The 27,276-nt window shown below is 40.8% G+C and overlaps 2 protein-coding genes across 4 annotated transcripts in view; one reads left to right on the top strand and one right to left on the bottom strand.

The window, feature by feature from the left end:
* The window catches only part of Sol1 (CUB domain-containing protein Sol1), a 232,044-nt gene extending 205,051 nt beyond the window's left edge, over positions 1-26,993 (top strand). For all 3 annotated transcript variants that reach the window (XM_077410713.1, XM_077410711.1, XM_077410712.1), the window contains exons 9-13: positions 1,257-1,443; positions 4,992-5,182; positions 16,017-16,224; positions 19,189-19,436; positions 22,181-26,993. In XM_077410713.1, coding sequence (XP_077266839.1) covers positions 1,257-1,443; positions 4,992-5,182; positions 16,017-16,224; positions 19,189-19,436; positions 22,181-22,266 — 920 coding nt within the window. In that variant the 3' untranslated portion in view covers positions 22,267-26,993. The remainder of the gene's footprint in view (positions 1-1,256; positions 1,444-4,991; positions 5,183-16,016; positions 16,225-19,188; positions 19,437-22,180) is intronic.
* The window catches only part of M (zona pellucida domain-containing protein miniature), a 267,575-nt gene that overhangs the window by 237,375 nt on the left and 2,924 nt on the right, over positions 1-27,276 (bottom strand). The gene's annotated exons all lie outside the window — the stretch shown is intronic.

Here is a 27,276-nt window from a genome sequence, read left to right on the forward strand (position 1 = left end):
GCTGGCCAGTTTCTGAACCAAAAGTCAACGGTAAGTTAACACTGTACGCGATGGCTCGTGTGAGCGATTTGTTTAGGAAGGTAATGCCCGCGCGATAATTATCGCAGCTACGATTGCGTAACGACGAACATGTTCAGTTGTACATCTCAATTATGTAATTTTCCATCATAATTTTTTTATATATGAAGCGTGATCTCGTAAAACGTAATTTTATATATAGGTACCTTCGAATGTGCAGCGTGGTATAAACTTTGAATTTTACAATCATATTGCGGAATAGTTTACGCTAATAGCTTACGCACGAATAGACAATGCACTGTTTACTGCGAGAGGGAAGAAACACGCGGGAGAAACACGGAAAATATATTCACGAGAAAATATACAAGTGCGCACGCTCACGCGTTCGTAACGCCAGGGGTTGCCTAATGACGGCATTTCTTCGGAAGATTCATCTTGCGAAGCGTACCTCAGCGATTCTGGCGTTAAATTACGGAAAGATTAATAACTGTCGGGAAGATTAAAGCGTAGAGACTCGAAACGAATATGCGCTACAATCGCGGTACCGTTATACGCGGCAAAAGCGGGTTAAGATATTTATCACATTAAATAATTTCATATCTTCCTTCTTGTGAGACTCGTTCGATCTTAACGCTATGCGAATAGTGCAGACACGTAAAGACGATGAACTGTAAAAAGAAACGCGACAAAGCTAGAAACGTGAATACCTTTTGTATGACAATTTTAATTTATTTGATAACAAATAGACGGTTTGTTGTAAAATTATTTGCCGTAGCTAATCCAAATAAAAGTTTTTCTCTCCATATTTGCCATTGTACCTTCTACGCGAGCGGGATTTTAAAAATTCGTTGGTATATTTTAATTTAAAATATTTTATTTTCGCTAATAGAACTAATAAATATGCGCCATGATTATTATCATACTTTTGTAGTGTTTGTGTGATTTTTATGCAACGCGCTTTCTCGTGATACAGCAGAGCTCATTTGCATATTATAGCAGGCGTCGATGCGCAAGCACTTGTAATTAAAACACGAAATATTCATAATTTAATTCGTACAACGTACGAATTTTCTTTCAGCGCAAAAAGATGAGGGTAGCTACGAAGGAAACTGTCGCGTAATTTAATTGGCCTTTTTTTCTTCCTTTGGCTGTGCGTCAATTAATTACTTTCGTTACATTCCTTTTTTATTCGTCGACTGTTGCTGCTCGTTAAGTCACCGTGCATCTCTTTGTTACAGCGTCGCTCTGCGACGTGGTTTACAACAGCGATTCGACAAAAACGGGCGTAGTTATGTCACCTGGATACCCGAACCCATATCCACCTAGGACACACTGTACATACGACTTCCAAGGAAGAGGAAAGGAACGGGTGCAGGTGATATTCCAGGACTTGAATCTGTTTAATCCGCCAAAAAATCCAAATGAGTAAGTTTATCAGATTTTCTAATCTTAATTGTATTAAATATATCATCACGTAACTGATTGTGGGATATTCTATTAACGTAATAGTAGTCTAGTCTCGCTGTTAAACTACGTCCGTTGTACGTATTGTATATCTTCAGTCGGAAAATTATATCTGAAAAATGCGAACTTGTACGGTCGCGCGATTTATTCGTACGTTGCAATGCCCATTGCCCGGATCCAGTTTTCACGAGTACATTCGACATCATTGGATTCAGTAGCAACGTAACGATACATATTGTAATTGGGTTCAGAATCGTCAGTCCATTCTTATGACACAAAAAGCATATACTACCAAGTACATTATGTATTTACATGCACGTAACAGACGTCGCCTACTCTTCTTTTAAACCGCCGCATCGGATTACGATAAGTGCAATCTTAAAATTTCATGAGAAACGACCTCGTCGTAAAAGCTGGCCTAAGAGTAAGACTGGTATTTAACGTGTTATTGCTTTCAAAAATTGTGTGTTATCAAAAGTGAAGAAATCATAGTTCCAATTTAGCAAATGTGCAGTAAAATTGTTGCCTCGGAGATTTTCCAATTTTTCTGGCACGTTTACGCACATCGCGTTTTCCTTCCTTCCAGGTCAATACCCATTCGCCCAAATTCGCCCATTCGTATACGTAAAGTTGCATTGTCACTTTACCAGTGCGAGAAATTTTATTTGAATCCGACAAAAGATTCTTAGCCTCAAAAATTTTGACCTAACCAAGCTTTCGAGAACACCTTCAAGTTTCCAAGCATCGGAGAGCGGCCGCGAGCATTTCCTCTAGAGATTGAAGGACCTGTCGTCATGGCCGAGAGATCAGCATAGGAAATCCCGGGGAAACCGCTACGATACAACCGCTGCGGGTTCCTCGACAATTGCGCTCGCTGTGATCACTTATCCTCTCATTCCTTTTCCACGTGGCTGTTCTTAAACACGATTTAATTAGGGTTTGCGCGTACCATTGAACTGACGTTTAAGTGGTACTTGCCCCGCTCTATAATTATCCACCGTACACTTTACCAGTGCACCACCACAAGAGCTTCTTTATCTTTGAAATGATAGTGCGATTAAATAAACTCCGGGAGCTACGATCAATATAACAAGATATGTAACGTATATTTAAATAATATGACTGTTTCAACGTATTGCTCTTTTCTTTACGATAACAGTGCGAAACGGTAAGGTTTCAAATAAGTTTACACACATTACTAGTATAATTGAAATTACACTTAATTGACGACATATATGTGCATGTTTTCTAGAAAAAGTAATATTTGAAAAATGCAAACGTCAATATTATGATGTATCATATTTTATGTTGTTTCACGAAGATATATCACGTTAAAGGAACGGAAGCGCATCACAGTCTCGCGTTATCGTATCTATTCATAAGACACAAGATGGACGCTTCGTACATCTACTTATGTTACACATAGGAAACGTGAGTGCATTCAAATGCTAAGGTGATTTCTTCTGAATAGGACGTTGGAGAGCAGTTCGCGTTATCATCTGATTTTCTTGCCCAGTTTCCTTCCAATCATCCGAATAGATTGGTCGAAATTTTCCTCCGAGCATATGGCCGCGCATTCATGCAGTAACGCCACACAAATTTGTTCATGTACGAAATCACTGCACATGATCATACATGCAGGCCTGTCTGTGCGCGGGCAAATAATATTCTTTATTGTGCGTTATATTGGTTCTCTCTCACTATGTCTTGCGAATTGTAAATTGGCTGGTTAAAAGCCATCTATTGTGGGTTGTGCCCGCAGGACAATTGCGTAATTATGATACAGTAAACCACGGCACGTTCAGCTCAAATAAGAGGAGCATAATAGGAATGTTCAAACGCTAAACGCAGAAAGGGAACGGGGTTACTTGTATGCGAAAATCAGTTTAACGTGATTGTTCTTTTAAAGCTTGCCATATCATTTTGGAAAAAAAGAAGAAGAAGATACGTTGCTTTTTTTTACGTTTAACAATTCATGAAAGTTTTGTAATTATATACTTGACGTAAACTAGACCGTATATGTATGTTTAAAACACAACATTCTCAAAGTTGGTTTCTTTGCTCGAAATGCATCTCTTGTCGAGTACGTTCTTTGCAACACATTACATCATGTTTACTTTTACTAGTCTGTCATCAGATTTGTTGTTAGATCAAATAAAAGTTTAATGTAGGATATCTGCGTTTTCAATATTACATTTCAATATAAATTTAAATACATTTCAGAGAAAGAGAAAGAGAGAAATCAGCAGCAAAACTCATACTGTATAGCAATTTCATCAACGTAACTTTCATTATTTTTCGAGGAATTTTCTGCGAAACAGCACTTGCAACATATTTGCTGATAAATACAATGTGTATGACTTCTCGGTGTATCCATTCAAATATTTGATTGGTCCAGCAGTCGCAAGCAAAATTATTGCAAAATATTGGATCAATCTTCCCTTTTGTCTTCACATACACATTTTTATATTATTTTATTGCATATTCTCAACACATGTTGTAAATGTAAATTACTATCGTAAGATGGTTACCTTGAATGTGAAATCTACTATCTTAACAAGCGTATTATGCAATGAGCGAAAGTAATTATTTCATTAATTGGTTACAACTGACTGAATTATTTGGCATTTCCAACTCGACAAACAGATTGCAATGGATAATTTCCGCTTTAAAGTGGTCGACAGCGAGCTCTCGCGTGAAAAGTTTTTGAAACGAAAGTCCAGGCTCGAGAATGTCAACTCGGTGTCGAGTTATCGTTCAAAGTTCGCTAGCGGCGCGTCGTAAGCACAGAATATAAAATTGGACAACGTGCAACGTGTTGCAGTACACGCTCCGGTGCGCGTACCGGGACAAATACATCTTGATTCCTGTTCCTTGTGTTCTAACGGGACGTGAAATCAGAAATGGAAATACGAGTCCCCCCGGTAGCGAAGCGTCTTTTGTCGAGGAAATGAAAAGTTTTTCCTATCGAATATTGTTTCGTGACTCTCGTAACGAAGGCTGCACGGCCTGCACGGTACGTCGAAGCAACGCTGACACGACTGCGCAATGTTGTAGAACAGTTATTCCGTCCAACAATTTTTTTTAACTAAATAATCAACGTCACGTGAGATGTTACAATGTGAGTCGCTATTTCACTAAAATGATCATAAAATTCTGAATACGCAAATATTTTTTTTTCCTTTTAACTCAAATTGCTATATTTTGTATTTTCTCTCCTCACTCTTCGATACCATCATGGAATATATTACATGATGAACTGACCGCGTGCAAGAGGCACAAGAGATACTTTATCTGCAATTATTGAAATTATATGGAAATTGTTGGTTTTCCACAATAATAATTATCGCGTTCGAAAGTATCAAATTTTGGTTGCTGCGTACTCAGCCGCAGATATGCGCTCGAATAAAATAATTAATTTTGCAAATATAATATGTACACACACGTGTGTAAAATATATAATATCTGAAAAAAATACATTATATAAATATATAATTTTTTTATTGCAGCTGCGAGGGGGTCGATTCATTGGTGGCGTTCGTGCATATAGATGGAAAGAAGGACAAAATAGATTCGTTCTGCGGAGAAGTACCGGCGCGGCCTATCATGAGCAACGGTCCGCGGCTTTCCTTGGAGTTTCAGGGAGTAACGTCGTCTCGCCATTCGAGAGGATTTAAAGCAACATATACTTTCATGGAAAGTAAGTGCGCAACGTATCAGTTTTAACGATAAGTTTGATTCTACCGCGTGTCTGCAAAGAAATAACGATCTCGAGTGAAATCTCCCGCTTATGCGAGACGCGCGTAAATTTACACGCGTATATTGTCTTCTCATAAATCGATCGGAAATGTTCCGGTGCAGATGGACGACGCGGGCATCATCGAGAATAACTTATCGACGTGGAACGTGTTCGCGGCGCAAGATCAGGCCGTGACATACGATCTTATATATTCGTGGATGGGGCACGGAGCCGTATTCCGGGCTTTTCTCCTATGGGCACCTATGTCCCGTCAAAATTTCAATTTCCGCCGAGCATTCTATCGCGATAGCAATGCGTCTCGCGACGCGTTTCGCCGTTTATCACCCGCGGGTGAGCTTGGATCGTAGCGCACGCGCGTTGGGCGGGCATCCCGGTAACGGAACAAATGGATGCGGCGAAGTGTGTTCATCTTGCCGAGAATCGTTCGAGGATACCCGCGTAACGCACCGTAACGCGAGAAAGTTAAGGAGTGCATCGCGCGAGGCTGCCCGGGCGCACGGGCACGGAGAGAAACGCGGAGGCAGACAATCTGTCTCAAATATCAAGCGGGTGGTGGGAGACAACTTTGTCGTGCCGTTACTACCGTCAGTTAAGGGATGAATATCGCTCGATTATGCCGAGTATTTTATCGTCCTCCGGCTACCATCGAGCAGAGTCGAAAGTTGGCGCGTTATCGCATAATTGAAACGCGGCAAAATGGATCCTGACCTATTTTGCAACGGTGGAAAGAGATACGGCGGCAAAGTTCCGGCAAAGTCGCTCCGCGGCTCCGTATTATGAATGTTAACGGCAAGTTTGAGTTTAATTTTTACGAGCGGGACCTACCTACCCCTTGGCCGTGCACCTCCGCCCATCTCCCCCTCCCTCCCCCCCCCCATCTTTGAAACTTCGCGGCTGAATTATCGCGCTAAGGGATGCGGGTACGTTCTTCGGGGCCCACATAAATAGACGTCGGAGGATCCTCGAAAAAGACGGGGTTGCTCTCGCAAATCGAAGTAGGCATTCGACAATCGAACTGGAACGGACACCAAGAAAAGATTCGCAGTCCCTCGCGCTCCCTCCCTTCTCGCAGGAAACCAGACGGGTCTCACTCCCGAACTGTCACAAGCACAACGATGTTCTCGACGACGAATCGATATGGCGCGTCTTAGAAAGGACCCGCCGGTATCTTGCAGAAATAACATTCTACGCGCTGACTAGGACATTTCCTTAGGGGAATGGCTGATGTCATCTCGGACTGATATGTGCGTGTCAACCGAGTCGCGCGATACATTTTCCCTCTGCGGCGTCTGTATATGTGTATATATATATGTCTTTACTCACGCTTGAAACTAGTAATTATGACATTCTTACAGAGAGAGAGAGAGAGAGAGATCGCAACATCCAGCAGACAAATTTCTTGCTCTTCGTCGTTATAATCGACGTCACGACGACAATGGCAGCTGGATAATCGCGAATTACCCCGTAACGACAAACGCCATTGCAAGTGCGAAGGACGCGAAATTTATGACGTCTACTCGGTGTAACCCGCCCTTCTTGCAATTAGTCCTGTCTTCCGCGACGATGGTTAATTAGACTCCCCCTCGGTCTAAAAAGCGGATCTGTCTCCCGGCGCGAGCGCTTTGCGCGATAACGCGAAAATCTATTTTCCTCGTCGTTTTCGATCATCGATCGTACCGTATTTTCTTGCAGACGAGACATCTCACCACCGACGGGTTTGGACGGTGTCGCGTCAAACCATCGACGTTTCTCACGGAAACTTATCGCTACGTCGATTCGCAGTCGTTTAGTCACGATGTCGAGACGACGCGCGCCAAAGGACATCGACCGGAAGTTTCGGAATTCGGTCGAACGGTCCAAATATCGTCGACAGCAGCGATGGCAGCGTTGGCAGTTAGCGAACGACATATTCCTCGCGACGTGGCTGGTGAGAGAACTCGACTCGTCGAGCTTCGAGACGGTGACGGATTTACGAATCCATCGTCGACGCGCGACGAAGAAGTAGGACAGAGCTTTTGGAAAACAACGTCGTCGTCGTCGTCGTCGGGGTCGTCGCGCTTCGACACATTCAAGTATATATATATATGCGCGTCTCGTGTTTGTCTGACTCTTTGTACATACGTATCCACGTCGGTATCAAACGTATGAAACTTACAGTCGTATTAGCAGCAACGCTTTAATGTAACCTGGCGTATTCCGCTTCCGAACTTCGCCGAAGTTTCAACGCAATATTTCCGACGAACTCGGCAAAGTTGATACGGGCGTATCGTACGTCGTATTGTTGCGTCAAGTCATACAGCGGAAAACGCGCCGCGCCACGCTTGTTCGGCCGGAACCGTCGAGACTCGCCAACTTTGGTCATCCATTAACCGCTTAAATTTTTAAGCGAAGCTAAACCTACATCGATGATGCACGTAGTTGCTGACTATTAAAATACTCGAAGTACACGGCGAAGTACACTGACAGAGGTCTCGCAACACGTGAACTATAAAAATTGTAACGTAACACGTACGCGAACGCGTGCAGGAAGTAACCACCCCCCCCCCCAAAAAAAAGGAATCTATGGGCGACGTTTTAAATACCACCTTGGTACAGGATCGTTTTGCATTTCGAGAGTTATTCCGCGCGAATAGTAGAACGAGGTGCCGGAATCGTTATCGTTGATTACAATTGCAAAGTTGGGAGGAGTCCGGCCGAGACAGGGCCAGGAAGGAAGGAAGGAAACGACGAAGGAAGCTCGGCGGCGCGGCCGAACGCTCTCGGATACGCGCACGGTGCCGAACTGCGAGTCGACGGCGAATCTTTTGTAATGTAGATCGCAGGACGATTTTAACGACGGTTATACTCCTCGAAAGTGTGATAAACAGTCTGCATGCACCCACGTAGATGCATACAACGGCACGAAGCGATCCTCGTGCCCGCCCATGGCCGACTTCGGGACAGAGCGTCGCGTCGCGATCTGGTGCAACATAAATTGCCAGCTCGTATATACTTGAACATTCTTCCACAGCCGGGTATTATAAAAGTTTTCACGAAACTTTATCAATTTTACGGATACGCCACGTGTACTAGGAAAAAAAAAGAAATGAGAGCTTGTTTACCGTCCTTTTTCTCTCTTTTTCTCTCTTGCCCTCCGCTTGGCTTTGATTGCTTCTATTTCTTCACGTATATATGTATACGCGAGCACACATGCATGCACGTTCCGTAGCTTTATATGTATAATTATTGCATTTAGAATTCATCTCGCACAAACAAAATATTATCGGGCATAATAACGTTTTTAAAAACTGCTAATAAATTTGTAATTCTGATTTCATGAAAATATTGGAAAGTGACCGGTGATATATAACGCGTAAAGATATCCGTACGTTAAACGTTATAGAAATGTGTAAAATAGTGGCAGCTTTCGATGCTCTTTGTACGAGTTACACGCGCACTATAGCTTTCGTTGGAAGACAGAAACTACTGTGGCTACTATGGCAGGACGGAGAAATTCCCTCGTCTCGAGAGCCTTGAAAAATTGATACTATAGGCCGTCTCGACTAGGCTTTATCGGAGTAACGGGCAACTAAACGTACCATTTTATTCGATCCTACGCTGCGGTACGCTCCGAATACTGAGTACCGAGCGGGACCGAGGCGCTCTTGGTAGCCGTGCGTGAATCTCAATCGCGGAACCGCCGTGGCGAAACAAAATAGATTTCCCGTCTGCCGTGTGTAACTCGCCGACTCGCGGAGATTCGCTCGACCGACACCCAATCCCGTGATACCAAAAGTTCCAGGCACAACGTTGTCCAACAACAAACATGGCGGGATTGCTGATCCGTGTTTGCTCCTTCAGCGTGTAGCGCAGCATGCGTGGTTATAATATCTGCAGCATCCGGTGCATAGTTATGCGGAGTACCTGGTCTAACGTCGCGTCGCCGCGAAATTCGGAGCTTCTTTTTGCGCCAACACAAAACAGTGCTTAGACAGAAGTTTGTTTACGGATGTTTCGTTGCACAAGTTGCAAAGTACCTTACAAGCGCGAAACGTTGGCAATTAATAATCAGACTTGTAAATCAGTTGCAAATGTTGAATGGATTTTTCTATTGCGGGACAAATATATATAGGACATGTACAATGTATATATATATATATATATATATATATATATGTGTGAACTATAAAGTTGGTAGCTTATTACAGTTAACTCGCGCAATTTATCGTCGGTTTTGTCGTTGGCGTTCCTGTCAAACTGCAACTCGAAACGTACGTCACTCTGTTCAAATAACATCCTGTAATTTCCGCAGAAATGTACAAAGCGCGGACAAACGCGACGTTCTCGTTACTTTAACCCCCACGCCTCACGTAATCGGAGGGGCATTGCTTGTTGCCGAGCGTGAAACAAGCGACGCGACTGGAAAAAGAGCAGGTCGAGCGTAGAGTGAGGTCATTTCAAAATTAAAACCCTACGTTGAAATTCGAGACGCCGGCGATACAAGTAGAAAAAGTTCCCAGTCATCGGACCACTGCCAGCCAAACAAAACAATATGGGACTTTAATTCGGGATTGTGTCTCATCCCGAAATGAGCGCATAAGATATCACGCACAACGAAAACGAAGCAATATTGATAATATTTCTTTCTAGACTGATGGACAGATAAATGACTGCAATCATTAAATTTATATAAATATTGAAATTGTGCGAATAATTCAACGTTAAATAACATTCGTTTTGCTAAATATTCAATGAACATTAAAGAACCATTGCGCAACTATTTGCTCGCAGGCATTAACTCGATGATTCGTTGGTAATATATAATATAAACATCGGCAATCCACTATCGCATCGATCTCGGTAATTCACAAGAACATTTCGGAAAACCCATTTATTTTACGCCCTCTATGCTGATATATATGATACCATTTGAAAACTTAGTAATATTGATTTATTTACTCCATATCGTAATGCACTCAATCCCACGGGGCGGTTTATATTTTCTGGCACGTTGTCGGTAATCATCGAAATAAAATCAGCCAATTCATAATTTGAACGGCCGCGGCGCGTTGCAGTTACGCGACTCACATATCTGACAAAGTTCGCATCGCGGATGAATAACTGATCGATTAAATTATAATATATTAAAATGTCTCGTTGAACGCTTCTCTTGCTCGGTTGAAAACAAATTTAGGTACTTTCGCGAATATTCGCGAATATCAGCTGAAAAACAGCGTTGCAACGATGAAAAAAAACATTTATTATCACAGCTTTATATGAGAATCTAATAAATTATCTTTTTTAATACAGAATTAATTAAGACAGATGTATTACTATTATGTCTTGCTATTTTCATTTGCTACTTCTCTGACTTTAGTTAAATACTTTTCTTCTATAGAGTGTCTCTTTGACGAATTATTTTCTTTATTGTTTAATCAATCAATTTATACTTTTGTTAAAATTTTAATATAGAATTTAGTTATCGAGACGTCCAATATTGAAAATTCTCTCAAAGTTATAAAAGTAGACAATGAGAAATGAACTCCAAATTTCCCAAGAAATCTGCAAACGAGAAAAAATGCACGATGCTCGGGGCACCCAGTAAATCAAGCTTCTTGCTTATTAGAGGTACGCTTAACAAGTGAGTAATTGTTGCGCAACTTTCTTCGGGTCCTTTCTTAGCTCGAGTATACGCTATCCGTGTAATAAAGTCGATGTACAAAACAGGTACGCTCCTTTCTCAATAGCGGTCGGAATGGAAATTATGAACATTCAGATGCAAATTTAATCATTCGATGGTGAAGACTCGCGCAAAAAGAAAATTAATGCAATTTTATTTAATTTCGAAAAACTTAAAGCAGAATTCTAGGATAGTGAAATAATTCCAATAATCATCATTTTTGAATTTAGAGGTGCGTCACGTATTTCAACGTTCGATATCCACACGCTCTGCGACGTGCTGTTTCAGACGCCGCGCCGCGCCCCGCCGCAAATGAATATCGGATCGGGGGCATGTCCGATCGAACGTAACACGCGTTATCCGGCGATGCCCTTAACCGCGCGTTACCCGTCGCGAGCTATCGGGAAATGTCATAAAGCGAAGCGTGACCGTGTCATAAATATCCGATTCTGACGTCGAAATTCAACGGACGATCCCTACGGGAGACAAATTGTGCGACAACCAGAAACGCGACCCGCCGCATTAAGGAATTACATGCATAGAGCGCACGCATCAGTCACTTCCATTGATTGCGCGGATAGAATATACGCTACGATGGTGAATATCGTGCAACTTAATGGGCTTTATCACGTGTGACATTTCGCACACAATATGTTCAGAAAGTGTATACATGTAATTAACTCACCATTCCAATTTTCACGACGGAAACGTCTATTAGAATATTAATTTTCGCATTTCCACACAAAATGCGGTGAATGTATTTCGGCGAATATCTAACGCGTATATCTGACACAATGCCGCGCCGCGCGCCGTATCGTAATAGTGAATGATAATTTCAACCGTAATCAGTAGCCACATCGGTAATAAGCAGCTGATTTAGCGATACTCTCGATTATTCCGCATTGCGTTAGTGTGGAACATATAATTCACAAATATTTGCACTATACCCAATCAGAGTCGGTAAATTCTATTAAAAGCAGGTATACCGTGCCGGCCATAGCGCATGACACGGATGTTGCGATCTGTTTGTCCCACTGCTAATTACACGCGCAGAGCATTTCATTCTCAATGAATCAGCGGAATTGTGTCGCGTCCGAAACTTCCTGATCTTGTCACTTTTTATCCATATAAGTTGTTGATTAGATTGAGATTGCAAGTGTGGAACGTCGCGATGCGTTGTACAAGTATACGAATGATAAATCGTTACGCGATTGTGCAAAACGTTCATAAAGGCGACATTTGCTTTTGTTATTTGTCACGATTGGTGAAAGGCGTTTAATGTAGTTTTATCGAATTTTAATAAACGTGTCCAATGTGTCCATCATAATTTCAGTGGAAAATTCTATTAAGCTCCCTTAATCGAGACCGGCTAATGCACGACGTTGCTAGCGGTATACGGTGCATTTTCGATGCATCTTCCAATTCCACCGGGATATAATATTTTCTCATGAATTATCTATAATTCGCCTTTCAACAAACTCATAATTTGAGAGATATCTGCACAATTTTCATTTTTCTATTTCTCTCTCGTCAAACAAAAGCGAAATTAATTAATTTCCGTCCTGCGGTATGGGAAACCACCCTAATCGCTTAGATCGACGTCGCGACTTGCTGTACCACGGATACAACGATGCGGCACTTATAATTCCATCCTTAATTCGCCTGGCAAACATTCGGTCTACGTTGAGTATCATACACTCTCGTATCACGCTCGCCTGATTAAGATCTTTGCGAATACCACGCTGCGAGTAGCGTTGCCATTGTGTCGCGGTACGTAAATCGAGGTATTACTTATAGTTACGAGGGATACGAAAACGGGACACGGAAGAAAGACAAGAGAGATAGAGAGGAAGAGAGTCGCGGAAACGTTATATGGCGAATGGTACGCGGAAAAGAGAAAGAGCAACCAACCGTTGTTTTCCGAGATACGTTAGCGCGCCACGAGAAACCGGAAGTATTCGGGACAACGTACGCGGGCGCACATATCCAGAGCGCTCCTGAGTTTAGCTCGTAGAGTAGCATTATGTCGGATGCTAAACGCTTTCACGATATCTGTATGGCGCGCTGCCGTCACAAGGAACGTCTCTTTACGACCTCGTAACAATAAAAATCACGGCGCGACGAACGCGTCGGAACATTAATTGCTGCCGAGTAATTCCTTCTGCGAAAATATTGCGAACTGTGTATACATGTTTAACGTTGGTTTGATACGCACACGGCTCTCCGAATACAGACGGAGAAAGATTCGATATTGGAACGATTCTTGCGATATACCATATTCGGTCTCCATATAGAGAGTAATTCTGGCATGTAATCTAAGTAATTGCAAAACTATACAATAATTTTGGGAGAGCATTGACAACGTGTTTGGTCTATCAATGATAGTTTTACGCACTTCTGCATTAGTCGCACGTTTTAAATAGAAGCTTAATGCTTTCGCGAATTAATATTGTCATGCATTGTAAACAAAACAGAAACTTTGTCATCCTTTTTTTACACGACATTTTTTACAATACAAAATTTTACAATTTTGTGGTATATATCCCATAAATAAAAAGGATTTACAGGATTTTTTTTTATGTACATCAAACACGTTTGAAACATGAAACGTGAAACGTTTGCTCCGATTGCAGGCGTGGAGGAACGCGATATGAAACGGCTGTAGATTATTACATTTGTTCTATGTGGTATTGAAAAATTACAGGTAGTAACAAGCAGCACCGTGTTTGAACACAATTCTGCCATCTCTTCGGAGCATTTTTATCACAAAATTTATTTGAATGTAAATATTCAGAAAAATATATATTTATACATCAATTTCTCCAAAGTCTAAAAATTCCGGTTTCATTCGAATTGAGTTCCAATTTCTATGCATTATTCGCAATTTCTGGGTTAGGAATGTGTGAATTTTAATATTATTTCTTATGAATATGAAGTAGACGGTCTTGCGGTTGGAGTTTGCATGGGCTGACAACGCTAGCGACGATGAAAAGGACAATATGATCGCAAGGTGCATTAAAAGGGAAAGGTAATGACTAGGCGAGATAGTTGCCAAGCTGACCTCTCAGCTATGTATGTACTCGCAAGGCTTTCATTTCAACATTTTCACACTTTTTTCCGCGGAGGACGACCCGTTGTATTCTTCTTTTTTCTTTCTTCTTCTTCTTCTTCTTCTTCCTCTGACAAGCTGGCCGTATATAGAGAGCGAGGGAGCAGACAAACCGCGTACACGGTGACCATAACAAATGCGGCTAACTAAGCGCAAAAGTCTCGCGAAAGCTTATTACTCGATGTTTACAGCCCGGAGGAAACTTGGCCGTGCTCTCGCAGCGCGGTGTACCGCACTTTAGGAACTCACGAGAGGAGTTCCACGGTAACTGCGACCACCGCGAGTCGTTTGAAACGGGGCCTGTGTGACAACGGGGCCAATCCCGTAATTAACATACTCTCTCCTCCCTCCTCGGGATCTCTTCGCTCTTCCGCCTCCCCGCCGTAAATATTCTGCGTGCTCGGTCGCTCGGTGAAGAGCCCGCCGACGGCATTGTCGTTGAAACGGATATTTTTCAACAAGAGAATGCGGTGAAGGATGGAAATCACTTTCCGGGAAGTTTCCCGGTGGAAGGAAACGCCGATCTTTCCTGAACCATCCGCTCTCCATAGCCAGCCGTCGCTCTGGGGCGTCCGTCGCGATCGAAGTTAATTGAGTCGTCCGTAATGAGGTTTCGGCCGCTTCTGTCGAGAAATTTTAATCGGTCGACAAGATCGAGGAAGAAAGAGGTGCCTCCAAGTCGCGTCAACGACGGACGCTTGGAATGTTTGCAAGGAGTTATTTAATTATTTTACGTCCCGCCGCGCCGCGCGCCGGTCCGAGGTGCCACTCGATTTGCTCATCGCGGGGGATCGGCCCAGAATAAATTCAATTATATCGAATAGTACTGACGCGCGTGAAAAAAAAAGTGTAAGATAAAGTAATTTTTTGTGGCGTAAAAAAGTGGAATTAAATGCAATTCAGTATAGCAGTATGGCAGTTCGTATGTCGGATGTTATATTGGATGGACCTGCACGTAGTTATTTTTCGCTTGAATTATAGGGCAATTATGATTGATCCTGGTGTCTGCCAATTCTTTTCCGGCAAAATCCGATCGATTGAAAGCATAAGCTCGGTTCTTTACGCAATTTGGCAGAATTTGAAAAATCAAGTTGTGCGCTCGCGCGAGCAATGGGATGTGCGACAATTTTTTATCGCTACGACAAACGACGTATACATAAAACTGAGGAGAATCGATTTCATTCCGCCGAACGAAAAATGAGTTGGGAATAAAAATCTTGCTGACCGATACTCCCGTATATTCGCGATCGATGATATAGCCCGGCGAATATACGATCGAAACTGACCACGAAAACCATCGCGCTAGCGCGTACGGCAACACGTATGCAGGACACCCTATTTTCAGACACCGTTGTCACCAAACCGCCTTGCTTGCAAGCAATCTAGCATGGGAACAGGCTTTACACCGGGGTAATTATACGGGGATATCGCGGGGGAGGCTTTACACGCGCGAGCGAACCGAAACTCGCACTTCAATATTCGATTTCGACGCTGCCTACATTGAAGCTGTCGATTAATAATATATTAGTAATTACTTCGATATTATTCATATTTCTCGGGCGTATTACACTGTCACGATTGTACCGCCAATGATTTGTATTACGTTGCGCAGCCAGCCATTAGTATATGTCAATATTTATTAAGCCGCTCAGAGGATTATAAACGCCCCTGTAATAATGAAGTGCGTGGATAATAAATGTTCGTAATAACGAAAAAACAGTGAGAAATTCGTACCCTTCTTCGCGCTGTTGCAATGAAATACCGCATAAATTGAATCAATTTTTCCTCTCTCTTTCTCTCTCTCTCTCCCTATCTGATGATATAAACACGGTAATAATTAATAATAATCTTATAACGTTCGAACGACCAAGGAATAGTTGAAAGAGAGAAATCGTCAAACTACGAGAAAGAAATGCTTTCGAGTCATTCCACTACTCGCACGAATATCGAATATCGATCCGTTCAAGCGTTTCAGCGCACTTACGAATGCTGCTTTACTGTTTCAGACTTCGGTATAACGACAGGTCGGCAAGAGGGGCAGTATCCGTGTGCCTTTGTTTTCAACAGCAACGAGACCCGGAACGGTACGTTCGCGTCGCCAAATTACCCCGGCCTGTACCCTCGTAGCACGGAATGCTACTACTTCTTCTATGGTCAATCTAACGAGAAGGTTCACCTTCATTTCCACTTCTTCGACGTCGAGGGAGTGTTACCGTAAGTTGAATGAACAAATCCTTTCGCGCTGCTTTTTCGAGAGATTTTGAAAATGCGATAGAAGCAGGTAGTCCGACCAAATTTAAATAATCGGCATCGAAAATTGCGAGTATTTTAATTGTCGGCGATCAACGTCACTGACGAACGATATACATGCCGTATACAAATATAATAATGAGAAAGGAAAATTAATTAACGCGAATAATAATGCGATATTCACATGGGAAAAGAAGATAAAAGGAGATAATGACAATTCGGTACCAACCGATAAAAATATCGCGGTTAATGTCTATAGTGAAATGTTTACTGGTTTACACTTCAGATATCTCGATAATGAATCGAGTTGATTGCCTGGGGTTCCCTTAATACCGAAAAAACCAGACGATGCATTTATATCCAATATAATTATTATTTATATGCAATCATATAAATCATTTAACTGTATAATCGGGAAACTCGTTTATACCACACTCTCTCTATCTATCTATGTAGACTCTCGTCTATCGCATCTGAGACTCAATAGACACAACGCGGCCTTTAAGCAAATTAGAATCTTTCCGAAGACGAATCGATAGTGGTTCAATTCTGGACCTTGCGGGAGTTAAGATAGCTCGTTGTATCAAACTACATCCAAGTTCTCGCAGCTACTTATTGAAACATGAAGGAAGCCCTGATGAGAAGATTCCGCGACTAATACTCGAGAAACGGAGGCAATCACGTGTCAACCACGCCGCATACTATTATTAACGAGCACATTACCCATTATCATGTAACAAGAAATATAACATGCCGTAATTTCTAGAAAATAATATAACGATGTGACGCAAATCCCCGCGCACATTGAAAGCCGAAATGTGATAGACGGATGTATAAAAAGGGATAGAGCCACACACACTACTACATACGCACGAAAGATAAAGAGAAATACTTAGTGCTGGAAGGGTGCTGGTCGAGAAACGACCGATGGCGAGAGGGAAACGGAGGGAGGATTGGGGTGCCGGGGTCATACGATAGCTGCTCCTAATTGGGCCGTATTAAATCGCAGGACCATCAATATTCCGGCGGCAACGTAACGCTACGTTCATTACCGGAAGCCGCTAATTAATCATGTTTCGCCAATTTCTGTCGAATTTTATAACAACGCGGCGTACGCTCGTTTGTCGCACACGGCGCCACGGCCGGCGGCCGGGCGCCACAACGTGTATCGTGACGAAAGAACATCGGAGCAGAGAGCAGAATTCGCTGGCAAAATTTGTGTTGTCGCTTTCGGTCGGTCGGTGACGCGACTCGCTTTATAAATTGATAATTCGACATCGATCAACATCGGCCGTGCAATGTCTCTCGCCACGCTATTTATCGCGGCCGCATGCATCAACCAGCTGTGCCAGTCGCTCGTGGGAAGATTTTCCCCTGATGCTACTTCGGAAAACGGTAATCGTAAATATCACCAGTCCCCGTGCAACGAAACGAGAGTTCGATTGGACGAAGTGCGCCTTCGGTGCTTTACCCGTAAATGCATTTCACCAACGTCGTCACGGCACGGCCCGACGCGATGCGATGCAATGCGAGGCAAGACGCGGCGAGGATGAGCACAGGAAAAAGATGCATACTCGGCCATAAATCTGACCATCGGTAAACAGTTCTCGAGACGCTTTTGGTTACGCTCGCGCTCAAGAAAACGTGCCGGAAAATGATGATCTATCACCCGAATTGCCACTTGTGTCACCGGACCAACTAGCGTGGGCTCTCTCTCATTTTTTCTCACTTCCTTCCTCTCTTTCTCTTATTTTTGCGCGCGCTCGCACGCTATTGTTTGTCTCGCCGCGGATGTGTCGCTGCGCAACAACCGAATGGCAGCGTAAATCTTACTTATCGCGTCTATTTATCTGCCAGGCAACACTACTCCGGTCGCCCTTAATTATACTCGATGAGATGGTAATCGAATATTATTATGCTATACTCAATATGCATTTTGTATGATAAAAGATATAACAATGATAGCTTTCCATTCTCCTTAAGCGCAACGCGACGTCTTATTAAGATATTAACGAGGATATTAATATTGTTGAACAACGTTAAATTATTATTATTAAGTAAAAGATTAAATCTTGCCAATATTTCTCGTGTAACTCTACTGCACTTAAATAACACTTGCATTATGATATGAATAATAGGCTGAAATTGAATTATTTATGGAAATACTGATGGCGAAGGAATTTAGAATTATAAACGCAATTTATTACTGTGGGATAGTCGAGGAAGACTGTTAAGAAGAGTCATCCGAATTTTATCGATATTCCATCCAGAGGTAGATGTTGGAGCTTTTTGCTGCTCCATTTTTCATCGGGCATATATATATATCAATGTATTGCATATGTCATAAGGCGTGTCTTGAAGGAAGAATGTAGACTTGCGTAGAAGTTGAATAGCTTATCGGATACCAATTCAAATGCTTAATAATCCATAATCTTGATGTCTTTGTATCTTCAAATATATACAGTTTGATACGTGTACTCCATTTGAAATTTTGATTTTTACATGAATATAAAAAGCGGAAACTAAATTTCGCTGACAGGTAAGAGATAATGAATATGATAGATATAAATTACTTCCTTAATGAAATGCACGTCCAGCAAAGTTTCCGAACTATCAAAGCTTGCAGGAGAAATTAAGAGTGAGTCGTTTAACTACCCAAACTAAATCCATTGAGAATCGATATATTTATTTTGCTTGATATATCTTAACACAGAGAGTACAAGAAGTGCGCGAGAGAGTGACCAAAAGTTACAATCAGTATTATACAAATTTTATGTACCTTACAAAGTTATATGCAATATATTAATTGTAATATTGCGTTCTTATCGTTGTTATCGAGTTTTTGTGGATGATTAATGAAATAAATCATCGATAATGTTTTTTTCGTCTACAAAGTAAAAATTCAATCGTTAACGCGGAATTTTTCAGGTGCGAAGCTGTGTCAGCCAGCGATTACGTTGAATTCTCCAACTATATGATCAGAGACCGAAAGTATCCGAGGCACTGTGGTCAGCTGAAAGAATTCGACGTTTACAGCGACAGAAAGTTTTTCCGTGTTACGTTCAAGAGTAACGATCGTCTCGACGCCACGGGCTTTAATGCCAGTTACGTGTTCGTGGACGAGGAAGAAAATTACACGATGAAGATACCTGCGAGCAACGGATCGGCACGGCATGGTGAGGCTTTCGTGAAATTAGTTAATTAATTATATCACGGCGTTGCTTTACCGTTTTCTGCATAGGTAGCTTCTGATTTTTTAAAGCAGTCGTAACACCATCATCTCAAGAGACTGATAAGGTATACCAGGAAATGCGCCTTGTCAAGAAAATCTTCCTGGTACATGCAAAATTTTCCTTGCTGCTACCTCGTTGTTATATTATTTACATTTAGCAAATATATGTATATCTACTGTTTATTATCTAACACTCAATAATATGGACATGGAAAACGCGATGCACATCGTTAAAATTAAAAAATTGCAATACGGCACCAATTCCAAGAGTATTGCATTTATTTCGCAACGCGTAAGTTCATATCTATGCGAATTTTTAAAAAGTCCAAGTTCATACATTTCGCTCGCTTTCGATGATACAATTATTTACGATGGATATTGGAAATGGAAAAATGTGAGCCGTGGTGTGTAGAGTTACCTAACTGCGGTAGATATATCACGATATATACGTAGTGAAGTGCTTGTTATATTTCCGTATATTTATATACAAAAGAAATTGCAGTTTCCCATATTTCCATTATTATGTAAATTTAAAAATGTTCTTATTCAATATTTAATTAAGATAAAAAAGTATCAAGCAGCTAAAAAGATAGTTAAAATAACAGATGAATAAAGATTTTTTCTGGAAGATACGACACATAGAATCTCGAAGAGAAAGAAATCTCTTCTCTTTCAAAGCTCTCGAGAGAAAGAAATCTTTAAAATAGAAAAGATTTGCCTGCAGTATTACAGCTACTAAAAGTACAACATATTTGAATTTAACTGAATTCTAGACTTAATATAATTTTTGAAATGTGACGAGCTCTGCATATATAATTAATATGGTCTCTGAAAACACTCAACCAAACCGAGTGTCTCGTTTCTCTTAACAGTTCTGACTTGTACATTCTACTACGTCATTATGTGTTCCGGGTATTTAAATATCTTGTTGGCAATTTCTATGACAGTTATTTCTCTTGATTTTTCCTTCTTGCCATTATACACGTTCTAAAAAACACGAACGGATATTCTGGAAAATAATTGAGTCTTTTGTAACATAAAGGAAAGCCCGACAAGAGAAACCGGTAAAAACCCTGTAGAAGGGATCTATTCTGAATTGCACGGAGATCCGTTCATTCGCATTCTCGTTCTCTCGAGGAGGCGAAAAGTCACGCGCGCAGCAACGTAAATGGATAGAAGCGGCCTGGAAAAGGTAGCGCGCAGGCAGAATGAATTAAGGCGGTGTACTCTTTAGCCCGTTCCGTCAAATCGAATTGCGCGGAGAGAAGCCCGTTATTCACTCGTTTCGCGTTGGCAAACGGGGTCGAATACCTCGGATTCGTGAAACTTTTGTTACAACTTGGTGCATTGTTGCACGCCCGTGCAATGGTTGGAGTAGCCGGTGCCGCTGGGCTTAATAGCTCGAAATACATCTTCGAGCATTCGGTCGCCGTTTAAATGCCGTTCTGGAGCGGTAACAATTGCAGAACAGAAAAATGTGCAAACTCGGCGGGATTGTACGATCGAAACGTATATGAATCGTGTGATACATGCCGCGTCGTTTTCCACTGATCCGATCAATCGGATGTTATTCATCGATTCCGCTAATAATTCTTCTTTGAAACTGTGTTATCTCCCAATGCATCATCTTTAAAAGAAAAGAGTTCTACATCGAGTCCGTAAAAGAATTTTAGGTAATAATATGATTCGACTTGCTTCTTATCTGCTTCTCATCTTGCACTGCGAACACTATTTATTATGCAAAATTAAATTTTGCATATTATGCGATGTTTGAGAAACTGATGATCTAACGAAACCAAGTAATATGAATTATTTTCGTGTCACGGCGGTTTCGATCAACTAAAATTGCCCACTGTTATTGCGAAACAAATTGCAAATTGCAAATAGGACTTGGTCGGATATGAGACGCGTATTTATAGGCAATCAACGATAATGTCGCACCCCACTTTCGCCATCCGCAAGGGGCGAGATTGTGTAGCAGCCGTTTCAATATTCTATAGATTGTATCGTCGACTTTGCAATATTTGTCCGCGGGAACCAACGTGAGATTGCATATATAATGAACAAACTGGCGTAATAAGATTCGTTATCAGTTTGTAAACGATCGTCATCGTCGAATTTGATAAATGATAAATACGAAGGTTGTGAATGGAAGGGCGGACAATGAGAAAGCTCTCGGAACGCGTTTCCGAAGAAAAATAAAGAAATACATTTTAACGTTGTTTCACATATGACGATTGAGCTACAGAATCTTGAGATCTTTTTCATTTTTAAAGATTTTACCGGAAAATAATTTTGCGCATTTCATTATATTGGTCATAAGGATTGCATTGTACACATAACGTATTGTTGCAAAAATGTTACGGCGTTTTTATTACGTCACGACGGCTCTCCACGCTGCATTTTTTCCGCTCCGTCCACGAGAAGTAAACGCGAACAAAACGTGCGATATGTATATTACTATTTATGTCATCGTTAACATGAGCCATCACGCGCGTGGTTCCATGTGCTCCATATGCAGGCCAGAACGCAAATCGATAGCACCGCGCGCGACTCACTCCGCGAGATCAACTGCGAAAAAAGAAAAAAGAAAAAAAAGAGGAGTTAATATATTATCGGAAAAGCTATATTATCGAGCGCACAAGTCAAAGTAATTGTTTTGTAAATCGTTTTTCCTTTTTATTAAAGGTATCGCGCCTTCATCTCTACCGTTGCTGCTGCTGTTCCTGCTCTTCACGAACTGTCTTTACATTGGCGGCAGAGGCTCGCACTAAGAAAAGGCCATCACTGCGGCCACGCGGACGAGTCCTGGCTCAATTTACAACGAACCGCAACTTTAAGATCGAGAGCCATCCAGAATCACCAATAGCTCAGCTCACCGAAGAAAGTGACGACCTCGTTGACAAATTCGTCGGGAGGGAGTGTGTTACTCAAGTCTATTATCCGACCGGGACACGAAGTTTTAAATTTGTCCACGCACCCTTTCTCATTCTATCCCATTCGTCCGCGTCACGTTGACTATTTCGAGGAGAAAGCATCAGCGGTAAAATACTTTTACGTCTAAACAGCGTGCAAGAGAAACGACCGTGCGGACGATGTCATTCGTCGAGAACTCGTCGCAGCCTCGTTACCGTAAACAGGAGAAGTGGGATTAATTGGCTGCGTGACTAAATTGCCGATAGTAGCCTACGTGAATAAGTTACCGTCGACAATTAACTTTTTCGAGAAGAATTCTTACTTTCGAAGAAGTACAAGGGTGATTGCGCAAAAAACATTACGACTCGTTTTGCCGCTATTTCGATTTAAGCAAATGCATTTTCTCTGTTTATCGTTACAATTTAACTTTAATTACGAGTTAAAAGTTGAATGGAAGTCCGCAGCTGCGAAGCACTTTAATTCTCAATCTTTCTCTCGATACTGGGAAAATAGTTAAGTTAAGCGCGTGCTCTATTAAGCCAGGTCCTGACCGAACGAACATGCGAAAACAAACAGAAATGAACAACTCGCGACGCCGTTTGTACTTATCGAAACAAATTGTTCGTTCGTGTTTGTTGGCGCTCGTTCACCTTGTTTAGATCCGGCTTTAAAGAAAATCATTTATCATACGATTATTTAAACCTGATTTTACTCGTTCAATGGATAATGTTTTTCTCCTCTCGCGGGGAACGAATCTCTTAAGTCATCGCAACTGTCTGTCCGTATATTGCTCGAAAGTCATACATACCGTAGAAAAAATTCGCCTTCGCAAATACGGACGGACTTTTACTATACATCCTCTATACGACTGTGATGTTCCCGTTCTTTCTTAGTTTATTAGAGACGAAAACAAGTCTGATTATTCGCGATAGCGAACATTCGTAATCGATAATTAGGTCCTGGAGATACCATTGATCGCCGATCGCATCATGGAAACTTAGAAAGCGTAGAGTTAAATATTTATTGTGAAGAAGCCTGTTTCAATGAGCAAGCGTAACTAACAGGAAAATTGCAAATAATAATCCGAAATTTCGGATTTCAAATCTAGTGAGAATACGTAATTGACACGTTTAATGGTATATATGAGAGCGATTACCGATTGCCGAATTCTTAAAATGCGCGTTCGATTGAGCGATTTCGGCGATGAATGTTTCAATAATGAGCAATACGTGCATGATCGACCGAATTTACGGGCTAGTGATGATTAAAGAGGGATATTTTGGAAACATTTTTTGAGCTTGTGGACTGCATCAATATTACACAATTCGATCTCACGGGTAACTTTCCAATTTGTATTTTATCCGTATGATGCAAAGAATCGATCGCATTCAAACCAATCGCCTTAGTGAAACTAATTTTCTCATTAAAACGGTATAATTACATGAGCAAGAGTTGAATACGGTAAAATATGTCTATATTTTAGTCTAATTTTCTGTCGGAATCGTTATTAATATTTAACATTAATTAAATTGTTATCACTTTAAAGTTGAATAGTTTACAATATTAATACGATGTATATATACGCTGTTATTATTACCGAGTTTTTCGTTAAAGCAGAGCTTTTACTAAGAACTAGAGTCCCTCTAATAAGAGTCGCGACATCTTGAGTTTCGGCAAAATAAGAGAGAAAGAGAAAGCGATATACAAGTGATATACATTCATAACGCTTTCTCTTTCTCTCTGTTTCTCGTGCTTTTGTCGAAAATGCGAACCAATTAAAAGTTGCTGCTACGTGTCGCGACTCTTATTAGAGGGACTCTACTAAGAACTAATGTTTTGACAAATTAAGAAACAATTTTTTATCGAGAGAAAAATTAATAAGCATTCTTTATCTGTACAATTTGTCTATTTCTTTAATATTATTTTAGATTAGAGCAATTAAATCATGAATTAAATATGTATTAAAGACATTTAAAGTAACTACAAAATAAAATTGTTAGCCCTATTAGATTTTAATGATTAAAAGTATGTTTATTAATTTTAATGGCGATTTAATTGATATATTCGATGATATTTATGGAATTCATCATTAATTTTTTACAAAAACTATTTACAAAACTAATTCCTAATTCATCAGCTGATATAAAAAAGATAACAGACACTAGAAAGTTTCTGTTTATATATTGTAAATAATTTTTCTTTATACGCATATATTAAAGTAACATAATCCTTTGAAAACCGAGTTCTTTTTAATAACGAAATCTTATTAGATTACTTTGTTTTCGTTATTCATATGTACAAGAGAAAGAGAAAGGAAAGAGAGAGAGAGAGAGAGAGAGAGAGAGAGAGAGAGAGAGAGACGGATTTAACTCTCATACTTATAACTTGATATAGCTCTTGTAGGACAAATTCGTTCGAGTATACAACTGGAATATATGTGCACCATTATGTTCTCAAAAAATTAACGAAACAGATATCAGTTTGCTTTAAAATTAATTTCATGCGTTTTCGCGTACATACATCGAAACGAATATAATATCCGTTTTGAAGATTGTTGATGTTGATGATGCTTCGTCATAGAGATACGAGTAAATATAGTGCCCGTCAGAGAGTGCAGTCTGTTATAGAATTATTTATGTGACGGCTATACAAAACTTGAGGAATAGGAAACGAGAGAACTCGGCTCATTGTAGATTCGGTTGAATGCACTCGCGCTGCGTCAATATATATAACGTAAAGATCCTCCACTTTCTCAAAAAAATGATTTCGAAAAGAACAAGTTAGTGAAATTTATAGGCCCGATGTTTCGGCCCTCGAGCTTACTACAGCGATTATGACAACCATATAGTGTCGTGTTCTAACAATTGTCCGCACGTCGAGCGTGGGTTAGTATACCTGATTCGTATTTGCACAAAATCATGTCGAAAAGCATGATTTCGATCTCGACCGAGCATGTCCTCGTACGTGTGGAAAATCAGCATGGAAGATAATACAAAGTGTGAGGAATCAGAATGGACTTCTATGAACTCGATATCAAATTGTGTATCTATAGATACATAACTAGGTAGCAATACTGTCATTGTGTACGTTAGACTCTATCGTACGTCGAGTACTTTTTAAATAGATTTATAATATTTTTTATAATTTTAAATAGGTTTATAATATGTGTTGGTAAACATTTTTCCTAAAAGTTTCTGATTGATTTTTGCAAGAGAGTATATGCTCATATGATGTGACTTATTGTATGTACGTTTGCGTGTCGCGTGCGAGAAACAAGAGAGACTGCGTGTGTGATGTATAACTGGAGATCATTTTCGTTTTCTGTTGTTTCCACGTTAACGGAAAATAAGAAAAAGGTAAAGAGGAGGGTAACACTATTAGCAAATTCAATATTTAATTGGCACTATTAAATGCTTACATGTAACTATCGCCATGTAAATATTGTTACATTCGACCCGTTTCAACCGCTGTCACTATACACAGCCATACTGTCTTAAACCGTACTAGTGATTCACGAATCGAGAGAGCCAATACGAAAAGCGGTAGGTCGCTGCTTTGACAGTCGGAGAAAGTATAAATTCTCTGTTACCAATCCACCCCCGATACATCGTCCAAACAATGGCATTCATTTTATGACTTGCGATCAACTGATCGATTGATTAATTTATTAATTTACTGTAATGCATATATATACGTATAAATAATCTAATTATATGATTAATTTTATGATACGTGTAAATTTGCATTAATTTGCACATATGAAACTGATGTTTGTAATCAATTGATTGATTGAGAGTTAATTTATTGTAATACATGCGTATAAATGCAACGACGGATTTACGACAATTTTTTTTTATAAGATATACCACTGTCCATGAGTTTGGAAACGTGGTAATTATTCAAACGATAGAGAAAATTATCAACGAAAGAAATATCTGTTGTTATTTCAACGTTAATGTGTCACAATGATAAGAGCGAAACTTTACACACAGTGCAGCCTTCTAAAAAGTACTTAAAAAGTTGAAGATTCTTTGTTAAAGTATCGCGCGTTATATATATATTATATCGTTACATATATATACAATTGTATATATGTTCACGAACCTATGGACAGTATCGTGTATCTCTTCTATCGCTAATTTTCGTATTTACGCCTAAAGAGAAACTGATGAGCAAATCGTGTCAGAAATCCGATAGCAATGTACTGCTGGATTGCTGGAACGCCCCGTAATCAGGCAGAAAGTTCAAGGGCGGCTTAGCGGCGTGCGTTCCTGAGTCCTAGAAACGTAACTTTTATCCTTTCGTACCGTCTATTACTGGGACCTACGAGTCGAGTTATCCGAGTTGCGCCTGGGGCGCTCCAAACTTTGTCCTGCGGTTAAAACTATCCGAAAGCATCGCAGTCGTGCCCCGGAACAAAGGCCCGGCCATTGATCGGGGCACCGACTTCGGTATCCGCTGAAAGCAGCGGATGTATTTTCTTATTCTGTTTTGAGGCTCTTGCCCAATCGTCTCACGCATAAGTTACGAAAATGTAATGCAATCATCGTTACTGTCCTAATAAACCTTCACGTATGGATCCATACGTCAATTCTACGTTTGTTCTCTCTCTCTCTCTCTCTCTCTCTCTCTCTCTCTCTCTCTCTCTCTCTCTCTCTTTTTATTTTTATACCATGTCTCTCCTTCACACCCTCGTCCTTTGAACATTGTAGACCCATCGAAAAGGGTATAAACCAATGCGAATTTTTAATGAATTTTAAAATTTTTCGAGAGTAGGTCATCGCACCTCGACGCGGAATACCAAGCGATCGATCGCGATTGAACGATTCGCAGATGCAGTTTGATGTCATCTCGTTCACGTTTGGGGA

This window comes from Temnothorax americanus, unplaced genomic scaffold (assembly GCF_048541705.1).
Source record: "Temnothorax americanus isolate GAGA-0224 unplaced genomic scaffold, ASM4854170v1 Scaffold29, whole genome shotgun sequence".
Classification (NCBI taxonomy): Eukaryota; Metazoa; Arthropoda; class Insecta; order Hymenoptera; family Formicidae; genus Temnothorax; species Temnothorax americanus.